General features: G+C 37.0%; 1 protein-coding gene across 15 annotated transcripts in view; it reads left to right on the top strand.

Moving 5' to 3' along the window:
- ERC1 (ELKS/RAB6-interacting/CAST family member 1) overlaps positions 1–23,290 on the top strand; it is a 302,503-nt gene that overhangs the window by 48,461 nt on the left and 230,752 nt on the right. For all 15 annotated transcript variants that reach the window (XM_012732452.1, XM_012732450.1, XM_004692830.2 and 12 more), the window contains exon 3: positions 19,399–19,815. In XM_012732452.1, coding sequence (XP_012587906.1) covers positions 19,399–19,815 — 417 coding nt within the window. The remainder of the gene's footprint in view (positions 1–19,398; positions 19,816–23,290) is intronic.

The raw sequence follows: 23,290 nt of genomic DNA, 5'->3' as shown, positions 1-23,290 counted from the left end.
TTTTTTTTTTTTTAAAGTATGAAATGTACTTTACAGTCTGGTAGGAGAAGTGAAATAGTAGCATGGGACTTACAGTTTTTCTAGAAAGTAGGTCACACTGGATAATAAGTTTCATTTATACAACTCATCACTGTACTTAATATTCCTGAAGGAGTTACTAGGAACTTTGAGTAGTTTAATTAACTCTCAGGATTTTTAGTTACAGTCATAGCCGTTATTTAACATTTTTATTTCCAAATGACTCACCCATGAATTACAGAGTACTTTCTCAAAAGGAATGTAATATTGCTGGAACTGATTTTTTTACTGCTCTATTTTCTTTCTGTGGTGAGGAGTTTCTGGTTTGTCAGCCCGGCCCAAAACTCTCCAGAAATAATTTAAACTATGTACCTTTATATGAAGGTTTAACTTTCACAAGTCAGTGAGGACTTTTTTTGAGGATGGGCAATACACAGTGCTTATATTACTAATTTTGTATATTTTAAACTATTAATTTCTGTGCTGTAAAAAAGTTTTTTAGCTGAAATTTTACTTATGTGTATGTCACTAAAAAATTGATCTTTGTGTACATTCTCTCTACTTCTTACCCCACTAACATTAAACATGTAGCATTATATTTGGTATTCTTTGGTTCTTATATATTACCTGTTATGTACACATAAAAGTACCATAATGGATTTGTCAGTGAAAATGATGTCTTATGGTGACAGTGTTGCCTCTGATTACCACTTGTAGAGACCCAGTAAACATGTTATACCTACTTTTATGGAGCATTCACAGATTCCATACTAGCTTCTTTCATGACACCTATAGAAAACTGCTTTTGTCCTCATATAAAGTAAGTGAAGAAACTAAAAAGAGTAACCTGTTCAAAACAACAGTTTAAAATTTTAATTGAAAAGTTAATGTGTATTCAGTTATTTATTAAATGTGAAAGGCTATGTTAAAATTCCTCTCTTTCAGTTGGAGGAGAAAATACAAGAATGGAAGTATCATAGAATCCAAAGACTTTTGGGAGGGGGTTAACATTTGTGTAAGAAGATGGACAGAGAAAAGAGATATAAATGATTGTTTCAGCAGATGATGAAGATGTAATTTGATTAAATAATCAGTCTCCATCAGCAGGTGTAAATGACACATACCAGTTCTTCTCTGTTTTGATGAGGCAGAAAGGTTTAGATTGATTCCCAGGCTTGGATTTCATACACAAGTTTTAAAAGAAAAACAACTCCTACCCTGCCCCCCCCCTCAATAGTGGGAGTGAGGGCAGAAATAGAATTAAGTAAAGATAGTTTTAGAAAAGATAATTGGCCATATGTGCTTATCATCATTTTAAAAGAGAGAAAACATTGCTGCACCAAAGGAATTGGAATGCCTTAATTTCAGAGTAAAGGTGTGTTCATTTTTTTTTTTAAAGATTTATTTATTTGTGCATACAGAACTGGGGTACAGGCCAGAAGCTCAGGGGCGGTGAGAGGCTTCACCAGAGACAGAGTGGGGAGCAGAACAGGCAGATCGACGAAGTACACTGCTGAGGGGAGCAACGGGCGGGTCAGGAGAGGTCTGCCGCGCCATGTGGTCACCTCCCAGGCGGGCAGGAATCGAACTCATGGGGAAGTAGCTTTAGCTTCTCAGTGCTGTGCTTTAACTCGCTGAGCCACCAGGGAGGGCCAAAGATGTGTTCTTTTCAAGCAGTTATAAGTTTTAACTTTTCTGTGATAATTTTACTGAGGGCTGGTAGAATCTTGATCATGGACTGGCATTAAAGAAGCATTGGTTCACAGTGCAGCTTGGTATGGCCTCTGCGCCAAATCCTACCGGAGGGGTTTGTGTATCTCCACAATCTAAGATATTTTTTACTCCTTTTAACTGATTTGGAAAAAAAAAGAATTTGTACCATGTGAAACATATAAAATCTGAAATATCATGTTTATAAAGTACTATGGGAACACATACATACATATGTATTTATATGTCTATGCCCTTTTTTCCACTAAAACAGCATAGTTGAGTAGATGTGATAGAATCCATATGACCCTTTAAGCCTGAAATATTTATTTTCTGACCCTTTACAGAGAAATGTTGCCAGTATCTAGTTTATTTTAACCTGTGTCTTTATTCTTATACTGGCTGCCAAGCACCATGACCTCACCATGACCATTCTTTTCTCTGAAATTCAGAGTGACACGTGATTTGTACAACAGAATAAATAAAAATAGCTAACACTTGTTTTTTGAGAAGCAGACCATATTTTATGTTCTCTGCCTACATTATTGCTCACTTAAACAATCTTACAGGGTAGGTACTACTATTTTTCTTTTACTGATGAGAAAGTTGAAGCTTAGAATAAGTAATTTGCGCAAGCAAAGTCACACAGCTTCAGGAGCAGAGGCAGGATTCAAGCCTAGTGTGCTCCACTGTCACCTCCTTCCTACTATGCTAAAAGACATGGGACACTTTCTTCACAATTACCTTATTTTAGGAAAAGAGAGAACTGGTATTCTGTAGTTGTTCAAAATATTACTGTCACATGAAGATGTCATAAAATTATTTCATGAACTATATATATATATTTTTTGTTTGTTTATCTCAGTGAATTTACTGCAGACATTTGTTGGTTGAAATGATCTACTTTTCAGACTTGAGCAAATAGATCTTTCATTTCTGAATCACACACATTGGCTTAATTTTGATTTAATTGGAATAATCACTTGCACTGTTAACTGGTAGAGAGTAATTTTATTTTGTTCATCATAAGTATTATGTTGTTTTTAAGGAACATAAGGTATACCTAAGTCAATTGATTTAATTTAAAATTAAACTTTTTGAAGTACACAGCAATATTTTAATTAAGAAAATTTAACTGACTTTTGAAAGAATTAAAATGACTTTATATGTCAAGCTCTGAAAGAAAATTAAATTAGCCAGTAGCTGAATATTAAAATGAATCTATTTTAGAGGAAATCTCTTTTTCTTTTAGACAAAAGTTTGAGGAGAGGAGGTGAGGTTTCAAGAACTGCTTGAATGAAAGAAGCGCCTAAACTAGAATTAGTCTGTCCAGTTAGAATTTCACAAATAATATATTGTGTTCTTAAACACCTTTTATACATTCTAATGCCAGCATAAAAAGCTGTCCTAAAGAGGTAGGGATCTAGTAGCTACAATTTATCTGGATTAAATACCACTTGAATTGAGATTTGAAAGTGATAACTAACGTTTGGCCAGTTTTATGATCCTTTGATCACAAGGCCTAGAAACCTGTGTTTGAGACATCTTAGTAGATTTAAGGCGTTTTGATGGGCATAACAGAGAAGGTAGGACAACACTGAACTAAGATTCCTCAAAAAGAATCGATTTAATTGACCAGAGGTTTTACCTTACTAGGGTGAAACCCAAGAAAGGACCATTGCTCTTTGCACGATGGGTGAAGGGGAGGACAGTGATAAGGTTAATTTTTTTGACTTGTGGTTCACTTTTATCTTCACATTTGAGAAGTTGCTTTCTTTTTTCATTTTGGGCAGATGTCCATAGACAAGAAAGATAATGCAGATAAACTAGAGGGAATTGAATTTGCCCAACTGTTGTCTTATTTCTGATTTTTTTGCATTTATAATGTTTTTTATTTGGAATGTTGTCCTGCCCTAATAGGAAGATGGAGTTAGTTTATTGATAGAGTCACAGTGTTGGTGTTTTTTTTTTCTTTTCCTGTTCCATTTATAATTTGACACTAATAATTTTGAAAACATTTGTGCATTGTACGAGTTAAATAGAATTGAAATCTGAAACGTGACTTTGCTTATGTTGAGGTGGCATATTATATAGTCCTCGTCAGCTTACAGTTACTTCTTTTTCTTGTGACAGATGGCTTCTCCTCCTGGTTGTAATCCACTGCTGCTTTTTTCCCCAAAGTATGAATACCATGTGTTCCACATTTTGGCTATGATTGTCTTCTGCCCACTCATTGGCTTCATATGAGGAACTTAAAATTGGATGTACTTGCGGTTGGCATTTATGGCAGGAAGTGAATACAACTGTGACTCTCTTTGCCAATTGTTCATTTATTAGAAGAATTTTAGCCTTCTACAGTTAAGCATTGTAATAATTCATAAAGTTTATTTTTTTAGACTACTTTTCACTTGATGTAATTATTTTTTTTGTGAGATTTAGTACAAACTAGGTTTTAAAATCTGAATTTAATAAATTCAAAGATAAATAGTATAGTAGACTGCAGTCTGTACAAGGCATTGAATAAGTAAACCTAATTGTTCTGAGTGTAATGAATAATGAAAGGGACTTAAATTCCAGATATTAAGAAGCAATTGAAACTGTAATGTATCGTATCGAAATTATAATTAAATAGGCAGTATGTTACATATGATAGTGTTTATCCATTTTAACTTACTTGCTGGTGTCTCAAACCCGCCCATTTTAGGTACTGAAGAAAATTATAAGTCTAAATCTGTGGCAATTTAATTCTGTAAAAATTCTGTTCTTATTTGGAAGTATGGTGTTTGGCTTTAAAAATACCTTCAAAGTCAGATTAATAAGCAAGTACAGAATCAATTTCTTGATTCTCTTCAAAATAGTCAAGATAAATATAAACAAATATTTGCTTATTAGTATTGCAGTTTGGAATTTCTGTACTCAGATGTCACTGTTGTGTCAGAATAACGTGTATTTGACCTAGTCAGGCAGGCACAGTAATGGCTGAAGTAATGTCTACCGAGGCAGACAACCTTTAAATCTGTTTTGGTATTTTAGCTGAGCCTAGCTCATGGTGCTCAATCTTGGCTGTTGTTGCTGTCACCTAACTAAGAAACTTAAAAAAAAAAATGCCTGAGTCTCACCCTTTCCTTCAGAGATTCTTACTTAATTGGGGCTGAGTATTATCTCCATGTGGGATTTTTACAGAGCTTCCCAAATAACTAATATGCTGTCAAGATTGAGCCATTGACTAGTACAAATGGAGAAAAGTTGGTATGTGAACTGAAATCTTCGGAAGAAGGTCCAGTAAGGTGGTCTTTAATTATGCCATTATATATGAAAATTTAAAACACTGGGCAGTTCAAATGGATAGAGAATGTTTATCATTGGAATTTGAAAATAGAAATACACTCCGGAGGCGATAAGATTGTGCCAAGATTATTCACAGGGTAGTTGGAAAGGTGGATGGAACAAGAAATGATCTGATTGTAACGGGAGGCATGCTCAAGGCTGTTGATAGGATGAGAGGGATGAAAAGAGAGCAAAATTAAGAGTGAGTTCCTGATTCCTTAGGCTGGCAGTAAAGAGATGTAATGGGAAATTAGGGTAAGAGCTAAATCTTCAAGCAGAAACTACTTTTCCCCTCTCACTCAGCAGGCGTAACTGGGCTCATCCTTTTGTGAGAATAGAAAGTGGTGGTAAAAAATATGAATGGAACAAGAGGCTTTCCTTTCACATCTACTCTCGTTCTTAGTGACAGAAGGCTCAACATCCTCTTTTTAGAGCATTTCTCAAGCTTTTGTAAATTAAGCATGGGAACTTACGTTAAAAATATAAATTTTGGGGCTGTACTTTCAGAATTTATGGTTTAGAACTGCTTGGGTAGACCTTAGAAATCTATTTTAATAAGCATCTTAGTCATTTTTTAATTTGTGTATTATTTTTGCAATGTTTGCTAAGATATTATATGTTTTGTTCTTTAGTTTTTTAAAAAGTAATTGATTTACTTAAAAAAAGATTCTTATTTTAAAATGAAACTCTCATCGCCATTCATAGAAAACATAATTTGCAATAAAAAAACTGTGAAACACATGCACAGCTATTATTTAAAAAGGCCATATATGTACCACTAGAAATTATCTTTTTTATCTTATTTTGAGAATTATGCCCCTAGTGATTTTGATCTAATCATTTTCTCAAATTTGATCTAATCATTGTCTCATATATCAAATGAGACAAAATTTTTCATTTAAACTGACTGGTTTTTAGCTCTGGTTGTACACTGATTGCCTGGGGGGAGCTTTTAAGATCTTTTAAATCAGTTCCTACCTCCAGAAATTATGATTTAATTGATATGGGATAGTACATGAAAATTCAACAATTAAAAGATGCAAGGTACAATGTAAATAGAAATATATGAGTGCTAAATGAATTTATGCTAGTAGAATTGGAAATAAGGAAGACTGTGACCCTCTTGAGGTTCAGGCTGGAAGCAGTGAAAAGAAGGGGAATTGGTAATGAACCAAAACTTTTAATTTATTCTGATTATCTCCTCTACCCCAGTCTGCTTCTTTTCTTACTCTATTCTTGGTGGGTAAACTATATTCCTGGTGAGTGCACAGCTTTACACCTGGTGTTAAACTTAAGTGTAGATGAGAACCACAAGGAAGGTTTGTTAAAACACTATTACAGGGCCTCCCTGGTGGCACAGGGGTTTAAGTGAAGCACTCTGAAGCTATCTGTAGCCACTGTAGTACAGAGTTCTACCCTTGACTAGGGAGGTGACCCACAGGGCGCAGCAGACCTCTCCTGTCTCACCTGCTGCTCCCCTCAGCAGTGTATTTCAGTCTGCCTGTGTTGGGTGACTGCCCATTGGATGCTTTATTTATGCTGATTTAAAGACGCCAGTGGTCCTCTTTGTAGTTGATGTCAAGCAGACATGATGCTCTAATTAGGTGGCAGACCCATTGTAGAGCCAGTCGTGCTCCAAGTCCTTAGTGCTGTGGGGAGTCCAGTTTCAGAAACAACTGTGCTCTGTTTATTGGCTTGATCAGTCTTTTAGGCAGCAAAGCAAGAGTAGAAAAAAGTACAGTCTAGTTGTATATTCAATATGAGAAAAACATTAAACGGAGTATATGTATTTTCAAAACAAGTTGACGTGTAATTATTTTACCCTTCCTGTGTTTTTCTGTTTAGTTTCTTTGAAGAATTCATAGAATAATAAGCTCAATTTGTGTGTCTGGAAACCTAAGAGGGGAGGATAATTTGCTATATATATGATTTATACAAAAAAGTGACAGTGTTGTGAAAACATAGGAACCCAGAAGCTGAGAGATGACTATATTGTTTGTTCAGTTCTAAATGACTTGTTTTCCTTCAATATCATGTCATCCTACACAGATATGTGGGTCAAGAGGAAACATTTTTGATAGGTGTAATTCATTTCAACAAAACTGAATTCATCCTCAGCAACTTGATTCTAGAACTTTATTAGCAACTTGATTCTAGAACAGTTAAGGTAGTTTTTGCTTAGTCTTGATAGATTTTTTTTTTCATTCTTTAAATAGATGTTGTGTTTTGGAATAGGTAACTCCAGCCCGGTTAGTTTTGTGAGACTGAGTTGGTGCTGTCTTCTTCAGAAGGGCATTATTCATCATGTCTCTGTTTTTTTCGTTTTTCTTTTTATAATTCTGGAGCTGGTATCAGAATTCCCTGAGCTTACTAAGTTTCTGTGAGTTTTCCTCACTTTTCTTTGAAGTGAGGATTTGTATATGACCTTGGAAAGTAGGAACTAACTAATGAAAATATGTGGATAACTTCAATTTGTCCTTTGTCTTTCCCTTTATGTCCATTCATTCATCTTTCTTTCCATTCATTCTACCTGTCACATATTTCCTGTAATTACAGTTGTTAATTACCATTGACATACCTGTTTGTTATTTTCTTTCCAAATTTTTTTCCAGTTTCTTCTTCATATTATTCCCTCTTTCTAGGATTCTGTTTTCACCCATAAACTGGGTCTAAGAAAATAATCCTTTCTAGATAGTGCTGTTTTGTTTTTTTTTTTAAAGATTTATTTATTTGTGCATACAGAACTGGGGTACAGGGCAGAGGCTCAGGGGCGGTGAGAGACTTCACCAGAGACAGAGTGGGGAGTAGAACAGGCAGATCGACGAAGTACACTGCTGAGGGGAGCAGCGGGCAGGTCAGGAGAGGTCTGCCGCGCCATGTGGTCACCTCCGGGGCAGGCGGGAATCGAACTCATGCGGAAGCACCTTTAGATTCTCAGTGCTGTGCTTTAACCCGCTGCGCCACCAGGGAGGGCCAAGATAGTGCTGTTTTATGTGTGATTGATCCGTTAAGAAAATTACGTGAATGAAAGTTGGCCTTCTTTATTAACACTTTAAATTTTAAAAATTATGTTTTTCTTTATGAAAACTTCTAGTAACTTGTAGTAGTTAACATTATCCTTTTTTCTTTAAGTATTTTATTTTTATTCATTTATGCATACAATAATTGGGGTATAGGCCAGAGGTGCAGGGGTTAAGAGGATTCACCAGAGACAGAGTGGGGAGCAGAACAGGCAGATCTATTGAAGTACACTGCTGAGGGGAGCAGCCTGGGAGACAGGAGAGATCTACTGTGCCACCTTGCTCAGCTCCCTGGCTAGTATCCAACTTGTGCCTGCAATGGCTAGTGATAGCTTGATAGCCCTCAGACTTTAACTCCAGTGTTACCAGGGAAGCCCAGCATTATTTCTTAGTAAGCCATTTAGTGACAACTGAACTTTTGAATTATTTTAGGGATATATATTATAATTTGGCATAAAACAGTTATGTTTTATCTTCCAGTTTTTGATTGTAGTTGAAAAGATTTTATTTTTTGCTTATAGAAAAATTACTTCCAATATACTTCATGTATTTAAAGTTTGAATATCTTAATTTAAAAGAAACTGAAAATTATACTTAAAACTGTTTTGTATGAAGCAGCGTAAATGGTATAATTATTTAAAAGAAATAGTAAATTATTTTTAATTTGAAAAGGAATTTCCCTCTTTATAGTTTTGTATCCTACCTAGTTATAAATTCAAGTTAAAATTACTCTTCTTTGGGCTTGTCAGATATTGATGCTTTATGTGTGACTGATCCATTAAGAAAATTATGTTAACGAAGGTGTTTCCTTCATTTTAAAAATGGTGGTTCTTTTCTTTTTTTTTAATATCTTTTTATAATATAGTAGTTTATTTTTTACATCATTTTGTACATTTTATTTTTATCTCAATTGTAATGTCCATGGGTTTCCCATCACCGAGTCACCCATGTGCCATCACCATAGTCCCGTGCACTTGCCTCCCCATTTTTGATCCCATTCCCCATTCCACCCCCACAAAATGTCTCTGGTATATGACTGTTCATTATTATTATTATTATTTTCTCGCCTGGTCAAAATGGTGGTTATTTTCATGAAAACTTTCAATAACTTTTAGTAGTTAACATTATTATTATTATTTTTAAAGATTTATTTACTTATTTATGCATACAGAACTGGGGTACAAGCCAGAGGTGCAGAGGCCGTGAGAGGATCATCAGGGAGAGAGTGGGGAGCAGGACAGACTGATCAAGGAAGTACACTGCTAAGGGGAGCAGTGGGCTGGTCAGGAGAGGTCTGTCGCACAGGTTAACATTGTTCTTAAGCCATTTAATGACATCTGAACTTTTGAATTGTTTTAGGGACATATAATTTACCATAAACTATACACTTTTTTTTATTATAACCCACTGTAGAAATATTCGTATATGTACACATACATAAATATTGTTATATATTATTTATGATATATATATCTGAATGATCAAAATATAAAATTCATGTACAACAGTTTCTTTTTGGGATCAGTATGCTTAGATATTTTCAATTTTATTTTGCTACATAAGTTCATCATTAAGCACTTTAATTGTTTTTACAGTTCATTTGATGACAAATCATTTTGAAAAGTCACTAGTATATAGTGGAGATCATTGGGTTCTATAAAATTCTGCTGTAGGGAAGTTCAGATTTGGGGGAGACTACTCAAAATGCATGCAACTTTGGGCCCTCCCTGGTGGCGCAGCAGGTTAAAGCACAGCACTGAGAAGCTAAAGCCACTTCCGCATGAGTTCGATTCCCGCCTGCCCCGGAGGAGACCACATGGCTTGGCAGACCTCTCCTGACCCGCCCGCTGCTCCCCTCAGCAGTGTACTTCATCTATCTGCCTGTTCTGTTCCCCACTCTGTCTCCAGTGAAGCTTCTCGCCGCCCCTGAGCCTCTGGCATGTACCCCAGTTCTGTATGCATAAATAAATAAATCTTTAAAAAAAAATGCATGCAACTTTATAACCAAAACGATGATGGAAATTATAAATAGTACCTCAAAAGACGACTTGGATAACTCCAGGAATGCAGATCATTGTGTCTTAGATCTAACTCCAGGAGTGCAGATCACTGTGTCTGTAGACTCCTCCAGCAGATATTAATAACTAATAAAAATAACTGAGTAGAAAGGCTTGCTTGCTTGCGCAGAGCCGAGTCAGTGCAGATAGAAGTGGATCTTTGAGTGAGAGCATAAATAAGTATGTCCTACTTTGAACAGAGCCTCAAGTGCTTTGGGGTGTGCTCCTGCAGGAAGGGGACACTGGCTGCAGGTGCTGTCTTTAACTTTCTAAAAATAGAGTTGAAAGGATTCCTGTTTATGCAGCAGCCAGGCGGAGGGCATTTTCCTTTCCTGTCGAAGGCTGTCTGCTTCTGCCCTTTGTTGTTTCTTTGCATATGAAAAATTGTTTGTGAACCAGAGCAACTTTGGTGTGTGATAGTCCTCTGTCATGCTCATGTGTGAACTGATTCACCATATGAAAAGGTACTTTAGAGCATACAGATTGTATGTGTGTCCTTTGGAGTTTACCATTTCCACTGCATTCCATTTTTGCCACTGTTTCTTAGAGCAATTGCTGTGGCTGATTGTATAAGCTTGACATTTTGATTTCAAAGGTCCTATGATAGTCTTGTTCCAAATGTCAAATAGTGACTTCTGAATTGCTAAAGGATAGGCATAAACTCTGATTGGTGCTTTGTTAGAGTACAAGATGATTTTAGAGTGTCTTTGTCATTATATCTGTGCCTGTAAACTCTATTGCTTAAGTGAGAGTTCTGGTTCCAGTGATTCTAGAGAGTTCATTTATATTGCCTAATAAAGTTTGTATATATTGATTTCAGGTTATTTGCTACCTAAATTTTATGTTTATGTGAACTTTGAACTTGAAACTGGGTGATACTGGATGAGAAGTGAATTTTCATAGCAGGTATATTTGAACATCTAACCTGTTTTTTAGTTTTAGTCTGTGAATTATAGTGAACATTTAGTGTACTAAATGTTTAATTATTGTAATCAGAGTTTCTTGACTGGAGACAATTTTACTCCTGACATTGGAGCTTGTGGAAGGAATTATCAGCATCATACTGTTAAGAATATTGTTCTATGTATTCTTCAAGAATACTTTATTTGGCCTCTTTTATGTTATAAAATACAATTAAGTTGGCTTCTGGAAGCAGACATTATGCTTTAATAATGTTGCTTTTTTCCAGACACTGGATAGATAATACAGTAGTTTATAGAGTCATTTTTTTTTTGGATTACAAAGTAATAAATACATATGCTAAAATATCTTAAGCCTCGCTGGTGGCCTGGGGGTTAAGTGTCAGCACACCATCATTGCTGTGGCTGGAGTTTGATCCCAAGGGAGCTGACCCACATGTGGCACAGCAGACCTCTCTTCTCCTGTCCTGTTCGCTGCTCTCCTTAGCAGTGTGGTTCAGTAAATCCACCTGTTCTTTCCCTATTCTCTCTGGTGAATCCTCTCGCCACCCCCTGCACCTCTAGCCTACACCCCAGTTCTTCTATACACACCCACACACACTGTATTTAGGGGGAAAAAGCTCCACTCTCCCGTAGTTCTGTCATCATCATACCCATTTGATACTATACTCATGTGTGTCAGTCTGTGTGTGTGTACAAACACACACACTCTGACTACTTTTAAAAATTTAATATGGAATGGTTATTTCTAGTATAAAATGACTGTATGAGATATGTCATATATTCATTAGCATTCTTTTAGATTTTTAAGGTTTTGTCATATGTACTACTGTTAACACAGTTAAACATTTCTGTGTTATTAATTGATTAGGAGTCATTTTCTGTTGCTAGAAAGTTGAACCTGTTTATCAAGGAAAATCAAAGGAATCACATGAGTTTTTCCTTGTAAATTTATATTTCTTAAAATGTTTAACATGATGTATTTATTACTTTGTAATGGAAAATGCAACAGAAAAGTGTTCTGGACTCAATTTGTAGTGTGCAAATGAGTGAGAAAGTGTGTGTGTGTTTCCTTATAAATTGAAGGTTAAGGGTTCAGTCCTACAAGGTTCCCACGACCCTTTGCTTGATTTTGATTAATTTGATAGCAGACAAGCAACTTATCTACCAGATTACTAGTTTATTATAAAAGAATATAGTCCTGAATTATATGATATTATAGCCAGCTGGAAAGGCATGGTGTGGGAAAGGAGTTTGGCATTTCCATGCGTCACTTTTGCCACTTTCTAGTACCTTCACTTGAATACCAACCTGCAAGTGTTCTGAAACATGTACGTTTGGATTTTAGCCATTGGCCATTGTTAATTGATTCAACCTGCAATCTCCTATACTTGTAGGTGGATGGGCGGTGGATGGGACTGAAAATTCCAGTTTTCTAAATCACAGGTTTGGTTCTCCAAACTCCATTAAATGTTTTCCTAAAACCACCTCATTAGCATAACAAAATACATCACTGAAGGCTATTCTTAGGAAATTCCAAAGGTTTTGAGAGCTCTGTGCTACAAAACTCAGGCATATAGTTATTACAAATCACAAAATCCCGGTTCCTGATTTTTCCATAAATTGTGTGTAACCCTCATTACTTACTTTGATGGTCAGCTTGCCCTAGAATTGGTCAGTTGGGAGTCATTCATGATTGCATTCTATTTGATATGATCTCTTTGTTCTTAGAGCACTTTCTTCTATAACAGGTTCTAGAGCTACCATATAATTTCCATGCTGCCTCTTAGAATCAGCATTTTCTTAGAATCTTGGTTGCTTTCAATGGAAAATATTTAGAAACTAAGTTCTGAACTTCAGTTGTGCTCATTGCTCTTGATAATTTACAGTTTTCAGTCCCTATCCATGAACAGAGCTAGGGTGTGTGCATAGAATACACATGCATATTTATACATATATACACATTTGTTATTATCTCTGTGTTAAACAATGAGTTCACATCGATACTTTCAATTCTATTCCAGCACCACAGGATTCATATTCTAGTTTTTCTGCCACTCCTATCCCCCATATTTCTATTTACTTTTTTCTACAGTAAGAAACATCTGTCATTATATTTGAATATTTTATTTGTCTTTCTCTGCATGGCAATCTTCCAACACTGCTTATGGCCTGTCCTCAGTGAGTCTGAATGTTGTACCACAAACTATAAAATTGGTTTTACCAACAAAAGCAAAGAATTAATGAATTTAAAATTGCTAGCATACTGACTTTTAAATATTACAATGTTGTGGTATTAAAGTATTTTACTCTGAGTGCATATATATAAAATATATGTATAGTCTGTGCTTTTTTTTTTTTAAATAATGTATCTATAATGAAAGTACCTAAGGATTTAAACTTGACTTTTTAAGCAATGAAGTGAGGATTGAAATAATATTCACTTATTTTCAGACTTTCCTCTGCTAAATGTTTCATGTAATTCCTAACTTGTTCCTAATCATGATAATTTTATATTTTTACTTAAAAAGAAGATGCTATATAATATACTCCTGCAGTTTGGTGTTTTTTTTTTTTTTAATATCTATTTATGCACACAGAATTGGGTTTCAGGCCACAATTGCAGGGGGTAGTGAGAGGATTCACCAGAGACAGAGTGGGGAGCAGAACAGGCAGATTGACAAAGTACACTACTAAGGGAGCTGTGGGTGAGACAGGAGAAGTCTGCTGTGCCATGTTGGTCAGCTCCCTGGTTGGGGATCCAACTCATGTAGAAGTGGCTGCGGCCAGCTTCATAGTGCTGTGCTTTACCCAGTTGTGCCACTGGGTAGGGCCCTGCAGTTTGGTGTTTATTGATATTTTTTGTTATCTTTGTCTTAGGGTCAATGCCTTTACTGCGAATGAAATACCAAAGCCTTGTAATCATTAACTTTTTCCTGTTTGCTTAAAATTGCAACTGTATGCACAGTTAAAAAAGTTAGGTTGCATTACAGTTATAGCCTTTCTTTTTCATTGAGTATAAAGTTGGTTAATTGTTTAGGTAACTTGTAGTTTTCTTCTTTGATATGCTTCTATAAAAGAAAATGCTAAGGAGATCATCAGAAGCAAACAAAAAAACCCCAAAAACCTCTCCAACCTTTTCTTATTGAAAAGAATACCTTTAAGCCATTGTTTTAATATTCTTTTTTCATGTTCTTTAATTTTCATTTATAATTCATTACTTTTCATGTTGTGGGACACATGGGACCCCAAACTTTAGTGCTCTAAAGTAATCCAGCCATCCATGCGTACAAAGACAAAGCATACTCTTAGTAAAGGAGAACTTTAATAGTGTTGGTGTGTACAGAGAAACATAGAAAGGGTACTATTTTCCCAGTAAAGCACCTAAAGTTAGCTGTCCACCGTGGACAAATGCCCAGTCAAACAGGATTGACCTGCATAGGGCCCATGGGAGCCCAAAAGCTTGCTGCCAAGTCTAAGGCACCTTCTGACTGGCAATAGGAAAGGGGCGGGAAGGATCAGGCAAGTCTGCCACAAAAGGGGCAAAAATCAAAGAATAAATCAAGATGACAGTTGCTTTTGTCAACCTCCCCAAGTGTCTCTACAGGTCCTCCATGTGTGTTTTTTAAGTCCCCCAAGTTCTAGTACAAGTGCAAAGCTGAGAAGCAAGTAAGCCCACTCCACTTGTCTCTCTTTCCTTGTCTTTACTCATGTCTTCATTGGGCTCATCAGCCTTTGTGTTATATGACTTCACCTGGCGGCTGCTCTGCTCCATCCCCATTAGATGGGGCAGGGAGCATAGTACTCCTTACTATAGAGATAGCTCTGTTACCATGTCATCATTGTGTTTGGTCCTCCCTCCTCTTTTGTAATTATCCTCAGTGCTATTAAGGTTGGTCAGTTATGGCCCCATCTTTTCTAATTTTTAGAGACATGCTGCTTGAAACTATAATACATTATCATAATACTTACATTCTAAATACCTGTGGAAACAAATGTCTTAACCTGATGACAAAAAGATTTTTTTAGAGCCTTGATTTCATGTCCTAGACACATTTTCATATGGAGCATACTCAAGTTGGTACTCATGCCTTTGTTCTAAGCCAGAAAAAGTATTTCTGTTCTTTTCATAATTTTTTCAGAAAACACAGTTTGCAATAACATGCATATTTGAAGGAAAAGCACCAGAGATGAAACTGAGCAGCTGTCTATGGTCCTTATTTGAGGAGATCCCACTTCCTGATTTGTCATTTCTGAAACTTAGAAATTTAATCTCCAAAAAATTGTTAAGGGATGGTTGTAAAATACAATCACTTCATTCAGTGTTGTGTCTGTAGACATGAAGTATATTTTTCTTTAAGAAAGGAAAAACTAAGAAGAAAATGTCACTGGACATCATTGATACATAAGGATAGGTCACTAGGGAAAATACTGTGATACTTTTCTCTTTTACGCCAAGAGGACATTTAGTCTAAGCTTCAATGTCCTTCCTACAGTTTCACTAGATGTCCTTCCTACAGTTTCTTTTCATCCTTGTACATATTTCATATCAAAGGTTTAAAGCACTAACAGGAGCAAATCCATTAATTTCTTCGCAAAAGGTGCTCTGCCCGTAAGAGCATGGGTGTTTACATTCTCATGAATGAAACTCAGCAGGCACAGACAAATCTGGTGAAGAAGGAATCTGTTGAGTTTTAGAATATTTGGAACACTGAATTAGTTCAGGATTATGAAACTTCAACCTCCCTTTGTAACTAGGAGGCTGGATGCAATCCTTCTTTCCTACATTGTCCATTGACTGCAGGCCAGGAAGGCTACTGGTGTTTGTTGCCTATGTTCATATCATAGAGCCAGCACTTGGAGTTTCCACAATCACATAATCACAAATTGTCCTCCCAGTGATGAGGAAATAAGACTCCAGCATCAGAGTGTACACCATTCTGTGTATGTGCACCCAGCTTGACCTTTAGCACTAACTGGGACTTTGAGCACTAAGAAGGGACTTGGCACAGAGCTCCATGTTGGTGGTGGCGGGGCAGCACTTTAACTGGTAATATGTTTTTAAATTACAATTTTGGATTGATATGCTTGAATAAGTTTAAGTTGGATTTTTTAAATGATAGTATTTCTAAGAATTTTTTTAAAAAAAGATTTATGCATGCATGCAGAACTGGGTACAGGCCATTGGTGCAGGGGTGGTAGGAGGATTCACCAGAGACAGAGGGGCAAGCAGAATAGGCCGACTGATGAAGTACACTGCTGAGGGGAGCAGCGGGGGTGTCAGGAGAGGTCTGCTGGGCCATGTGGATCACCTCCAGGGTGGGGGATCGAACTCATGCTGGAGTGACTTTAGTTTCTTAGTGCTGTGCTTTAACCCGCCGCACCACCAGGGGACGCCCTTGTAAGAATTTTTAATGGCAAATCAGTTAACAAATAACAAGACAATTTGTGTCTTGTCTCTTAAAATAGTGTGTGTTTGAATTGCTTCTGCGATTCTTAAAGTTTTGAGCAATTAAATAGGAACTGCTGGTGGCTCAACAGTGATGTATCACTTAATATTTTGGACAAAGAAAATTGCATAGGTGATGATGGTCTCAGTAGGCGAGAGCATATAGCTTGGGTGTGTTGTGGGCTGTACCATCTGGGTTTGTGTAACTTTTTAACCCTGAGGTAGATATGCTAGTGGAATGATGTTTGCAACAAGTTGTGTGCTCTTTTATAAGAAGTTGAAGTGGGACTGTGATACCCACAGCTGGACCCAGCTGGCTGTTCCCAAGGTGGTGACTGAGTGGCTAGTGCCAAAAGGGCAAGTGAAAAAAGTGCTGGATGCAAAAGGAAACCTGAGTACAACCACCAAGACTCCATCCTGAACACACCTGTCTTCCCCTAAGGTATGGGGAGAAGGTGCTTTCAAACACAACTTCTCCTTTCTCCATGTCAGGCAATAAAGAGCTTGGCTTGTTGAACAGAACCTGGTTTGTAGAATAAGTGACTTTCAGTCACTAGGCAAATGGACCCTGCCTTATGGGGTTTGGGGGAGGTTGCCACTTGGTGACGGCTACACTTAATGATGTTTGCATAGTAAATTTGCCTAATGATGCATTTTGGCAGAATGTATCCTTGGTCATTAACTGGTGTATGACTATAGTTACCTTCCTTTTCATAGCTCACCTAATAATGTTGAGCATGAGAATGGAATCTGAAAGGGTTGGTGTGAAATGACCTCTGAAAGGTTGATCTCAATAGAAAGCCACCAGTTATTTCACCAACAGAATAGGTTTATTTAGAAACAACAATAAAAAGGCAATTTGGAAAGTACAGTCTCAGGTGAGACTCGTGTGCTTTATCCAGAACAAATACCATATAGCTTTCAGACAGACTGTTACTGGAACTTTAGTTTTCAGAGTTTTAACTGTGGGCTCTTTATTTAAATTAAAAATCAAAAACAAAACAAAGTGAACATCAGGTCAATCAATGCAGAATCTCTGAGAATTGGTCTGGATTTTGGAGTTTCTCACAAGCTCCATGGTTATTCTAATATGTGATTACTAAGGTTGCGACTCTAAGTAAAATCCTCAAAAAATAAATAAAAAGATTGCTATCGTGCTTGGAAAAAACGATGGAATTTGTGAATTTACAACAAGCCCCGAGCAGTTTGACAGATGATAGAGCCATGCCCATTGTTTGTATAAAGATAAAGAAACAGGCTGGGGAGGCCACATGATTTGCCTAGTAGCTCATTTAGGCAGCAATCTGTACAGGAGATAGGAGCAAGTAGATGTAATTCTAAATGAGGCTAGCATTTGGGTTTCATCATGAAGATTTTTTTTTAATGTTTTAATTATTTATTTATTTTTTTAAGATTTATTTATTCATACAGAGCTGGGGTACAGGCCAGAGATGCGGAGGGTGAAAGGATTCACCAGGGACAGAGTAGGGAGCAGAACAGGCAGATCAACGAAGTACACTGCTGAGGGGAGCAGCGGGTGGGGTCAGGAGAGGTCTGCCTCGCCATGTGGATCTCCTCCAGGGCAGGCGGGAATCTAACTGATGAGGAAGTGGCTAAATCTTCTTAGTGCAGTGCTTTAACCCGCTGCGCCACCAGGGAGGGCCTCATCATGAAGATTTTTAATGGTTTTAGACAAACTCTAGTACCTTTTAAGTTTTGTTCAGATACTCACAAATGTATGCTGTTTCTTTCGAGGCAAGAAAAGTATGAATGAGCTCAATGGATAAAGCTCCTGGAAATGAATTCAAACCAACTTAAAGCCTTTATGGGTGTAGAGCAACATAATAAAGAATAAAAGGTAGATGCAGTGGAAGTTTGAAGAGAGTATTGTTCCAGCAATAACCTAAATCTGAAAACATATTTATCAATAATAGGGAGATAATAAGGTATAATAGGTGGGATAAGAAAACACTTGAAAAAGATGGATTGCGGGCAGGTGGTTGGAGGAGTGTGTAACAGAATAGCGAAGTGCATGTTTTGAGTTCACTGCAATGGTTAGAGGGATTGGAAGTGCTGAGTGTGGTTTTTATCTGCACCAGCATCTTCATCTGATCATCTACCTGTATTGTTAATCTTCACCTGTATAAAAGGTTCACATTGTCTTTTTTTTTTTAAAGCTTTCAGTTAATATTACCACTTTTGAGTAATACTAGTTTCTGTGGACTGGAGAAATTGATTTGAATGCTAGCTCTATTACGTATTGTGTTGTGTTGGGCAAATTAGTGAAGCCTCTCAGCCTATTATCATCATTGAAATAAAAACTGTAAAACTTGTGTCACAGTGATTCACTTTGTATAAATGAGATAGCACAAAAAATTGCCTGGCACAAGTTGGTATATAGAGACTACTAACTAAATACCAATATTTATTATTTAGTGTATAAATTTAAATGTAAAATTCTTAGAAGAAATTTGTATTTGCTATCCTGTAAGTTTTGGTGAAAAGTTTTGTATGACTGCTTATATCCTGGTAGGGTTTTCCTCTCTTTGCCCCTTCTGTCTCCTTAATTTCTGTATAATACCTTCTACTAATTTTGAAGTGTCTTTATTTTTGTCATGGCTTATGTAGAGTGAAGGGCTGCCATACTTATTTCCCATTGAGAATACATACAACTTAAATTACCTGCATTTTACAGATGATTTCAGTAATTTTTTACACTGATCTTAGCCAAAAGGCTGAGAAGTGATAATTGCAATCATTTTTTAAAAACAGTGTAAAACAGTAATGTGAATCCTAAATCATTAAATTTTTCTTACTTTCTTACTCTCCTTAACTCGCTGTTTTTCTACTTTAGGAGGAAAGCTGATTTGAGGTTTTCTTTTTTGTCTTGATTCTAGCACATGCAAATGACAATCCAGGCTCTCCAGGATGAATTGCGGATCCAGAGGGACCTGAATCAGCTGTTTCAGCAGGATAGTAGCACTAGGACTGGTGAGCCTTGCGTAGCAGAGCTGACAGAGGAGAACTTTCAGAGGCTACATGCTGAACATGAGCGGCAGGCCAAAGAGCTGTTTCTTCTCCGAAAGACTCTGGAGGAAATGGAACTTCGTATTGAAACGCAGAAGCAAACCCTAAATGCGAGGGATGAATCCATTAAAAAACTCCTAGAGATGTTGCAGAGCAAAGGACTTTCTGCTAAAGCTACTGAGGAAGATCACGAGAGAACGAGACGACTGGCAGAGGCAGAGATGCACGTCCACCACCTAGAAAGCCTCCTGGAGCAGAAGGAAAAAGAGAACAATATGTTGAGAGAGGTGAGTGACTACTTCTTCAGTTGTTCAGATTTATTGTTACTTTTCCCTGATTAATCAGTCTCTTAACCTTGCTAAATGTGTATGTTCTGCTAAGCTAGTGGAAGGGAATTTCTTTGGTATTTGGTGCTTTGTTGATTTCTATTTGGAAGATTTATTCTCCTATATGAGATGACATCATCTAGTATGTATGCTGGAGTGGTAATTTTTTGGCCCCCTGGTTATTGCAGACTTACTTTGTTGTTAGAGGGGTGCAGAATTTTCTTGGTTTGCTAACCATCTTTTGTTCATAGAGACCCATGCAACAAAAAACAGAATCAGAGAAAGTAGTGGTACAGCTCAATATAAGTAAATTAATAAGAGAAAGTAAATAGTTAATTCAGTTTAGGTATGCTTATAAGGTTCTTGGCAGCAGTGAAAGTTGTTTGCTTTATGGTTTCCATGGAAGCTGTTGCCTTGCTGTAAAAGATATATAATAAAAGTCATTTGCTACCATGGAGGCACAGCAAGAAAGAATGAGAGGACGCGCGGTCACTTATTTTTCAGAGAGGAAACTCAGAGTTGATCTGACTATTTAACTATTGGTAATTTTTCAGTCTTCTGGGTAATTCTTCATTAAAAAAAATGAAGCATTCATTTTAGATTGAACTCAAATAAATTGACAACTATAGTGTCATGATTTTTTGGGAGGCATTTCCCCCTTTTCTTGTCAGTACCAAAAACAATGATGTGTGTTTATAATCAGTTGAATCCTAGGCTGGTGAAATGCCATAACATTTAAGTGGCATTCATATCCATAGTAATATCTGTGATTGGTTTTTCCATTTTACTTTTGAACATAATTCCATACATATCAGGTAAATAATTCCCCTATAAAGCCAAAGGAGGAAAAAATTCAATTACGCCATGTATTTCCTGTTTATATTGAAATTACATTGGTATGTGACCATTAGATTTTTTTTATTGTTTATTGTTGTGCCTTCCCTTTGATTGGTTGAGGAATAAAGACATCTATTGGACAAATATTGAACTACAGTCAAAACTTGATAATTGCTTAGAACTTGGGCAAGGTGATTCTATTGTACATCAAAATGTGTCACCTAAATTTTGGATCTAAACTCAATCTACTGGTAGACTTATTTAAGTTGGTTGTGGATTTTTTGGTTCTGCAGTCCACTGCATACCAACCTTATCTGTAGGTCAAATAATACCAATAGAGTCTCTTTATTTTTTAGAATGAAAATGCTATTGTTATAAATAAGACACAAATTGGTTTTGTAACATCACATTCATGTTAGTTTTTATGCTTATAAAATTTCCATCAGCAAACCTTGCTGTTGTGCTAGAGTTTGCAGAAATGTTTAAAGTTAAAAGTTCTAGGGTAAGAATTCTGAATCTTAATTAGTGTATCTGAGGATGGATGTCTGTACATTGGCAGTTGTAAAACTTAAGTAGAAGAGATGGGAGGAAAAAAATAGAGATAAAGAAAAGAATAGAAACAAAGAACAAGAAGAACTGAAATAGAAAAAAGGATCCCTAGTTAATACTTTTGTAGTGATTTTGAAAAATGAAACCAGTTGCATAACTTATTTATTCAGGTCATTTATCCTCCTCTTTTTTTTTTTTTAAAGATTTATTTATTTATCATATAGAACTGGGGTACAGGCCAGAGATGTGGAGGGTGAGAGGATTCACCAGAGACAGAGTGGGGAGCAGAACAGGCAGATCGATGAAGTACACTGCTGAGGGGAGCAGCGGGCGGGTCAGGAGATGTCTGCCACGCCATGTGGTCACCTCCGGGGCAGGCGGGAATCGAACTCATGAGGAAGTGGCTTTTAGATTCTCAGTGCTGTGCTTTAACCCGCTGTGCCACCAGGGAGGGCCTTATCCTCCTCTTTTATGTTATACTGTTTTTGTCTGGCTGCCATTTCGATAAGAAACTGTGTATACTGGAGATGGTGAAAGGTCGAATTGGGACATTCCTGACGTTGCCTGAGTTAAGATCCAGAAAAAGTAGTGAGGACTCTGTTTACTTGCCCTTCTTTATCTGTGTCTCCTGGGTGTTGTGAGTAGAGTACAGCCAGATCTTGTGTGGGGAGGATGAGTCTGGGAAACAACATTGCGAGCATTCTAAAGCTTCTCCATTAGAGCAGGGATGTTGAAGACTAAACCCTAAAACTTGAGAAAAGAGAAATTTCAGACATTAAGTACTATTAGACACAAGTCCACCTTTTTTATCAGTTGTGTAAGTAGAAGTTGACTTAATTTTTTAAAAAAGATTTATTTATGTGTACAGTATTGGGGTGCAGGCCCAGTGCAGGGGTGGTGAGAGGATTCACCAGAGACAGAGTGGGGAACAGAGCAGGCAGATCCACTGAAATACACTGCTGAGGGGAGCAGCAGGCAGATCAGAAGAGGTCTGCTGTGCCTTGTGGGTCATTTCCCTGGCCTGGGATTGAACTCATGCTGCAGTGGCTTTGGCTAGCTTCATAGTGCTGTACTTTAACCAATTGCACCACCAGAAAGGGCCCCCATAAGTTGACTTAATTTTTGGAAGAAACTACTAAAGAAAAGAAAAGTTTTGTTCCTAACTTGTTTTCTAACTTGTCATTTTCTATAGTAAATTAGGGAAAATTAACATGTTTTCTACTTACTGTTTACCTGTTGATAGTAAAACATGGTCCAGATAATTTTTTTTAAAGATTTATTTATGCATACAAGAACTGGGGTACAGGCCAGACGTGTAGGGGTAAGAGGATTCATCAGAGACAGAGTGGGAAGTGCAACCGCAGATCCGCTGACATATACTGCTGAGGGGAGTGGGCGAGACAGGGGAGGTCTGCTGTATCTTGTGGGTCAGCTCCCTGGACAGGGATTAAACTCATGCTGCCGTGGCTGTGGATAACTGCATAGTACTGCACTTTAACCCCTTGTGCCACCAGTGAGGACTGGTCCAGATATTTTTACCTGTATTTTAACATTTTTGAATGGAAATTTCAGACCAAAAGAATAAGTAGCATATTCAACTTGTACATTTGTTTGAATAGTAATAGTATTGTCTTAACAATGCAAGAGTCAGAAGCAGAGTGGGGAAGGGGAATTTAATCAGCTCATTGACTGCAAGATGTGTTCATAATGAGCTTAATGCACAGGCCTCTGATGGAAATTTGTTGTGAGTGATAGGTTTTAAAATGTCTTAATAGGAAATCTTTATGCTTGTAAATGGTTTCAAATGTGTGTTAGTTCCTTATCACAGGAAGACTATTTTTAAAATCCACATGGGGTTCTGTTTTATGTTTTGCTTTCTAAGGTTTAAAGTGAAATGACAGTAGTTTTACCTTAAAATATTAAAAAAAATTTTTTAAAGTTATTTTTAAAGATTTATTCATTCAGACAGAACTGGGGTATAGGCCAGAGGTGCAGGGGCAGTGAGAGGATTCACCAGAGACAGAGTGGGGAGCAGAGTAGGCAGATCAAC

The sequence above is a fragment of the Condylura cristata genome, unplaced genomic scaffold (genome assembly GCF_000260355.1).
Source record: "Condylura cristata isolate star-nosed mole 26May11 unplaced genomic scaffold, ConCri1.0 scaffold00034, whole genome shotgun sequence".
Classification (NCBI taxonomy): domain Eukaryota; kingdom Metazoa; phylum Chordata; class Mammalia; order Eulipotyphla; family Talpidae; genus Condylura; species Condylura cristata.
This window is presented reverse-complemented; position numbering and strand designations above follow the sequence as displayed.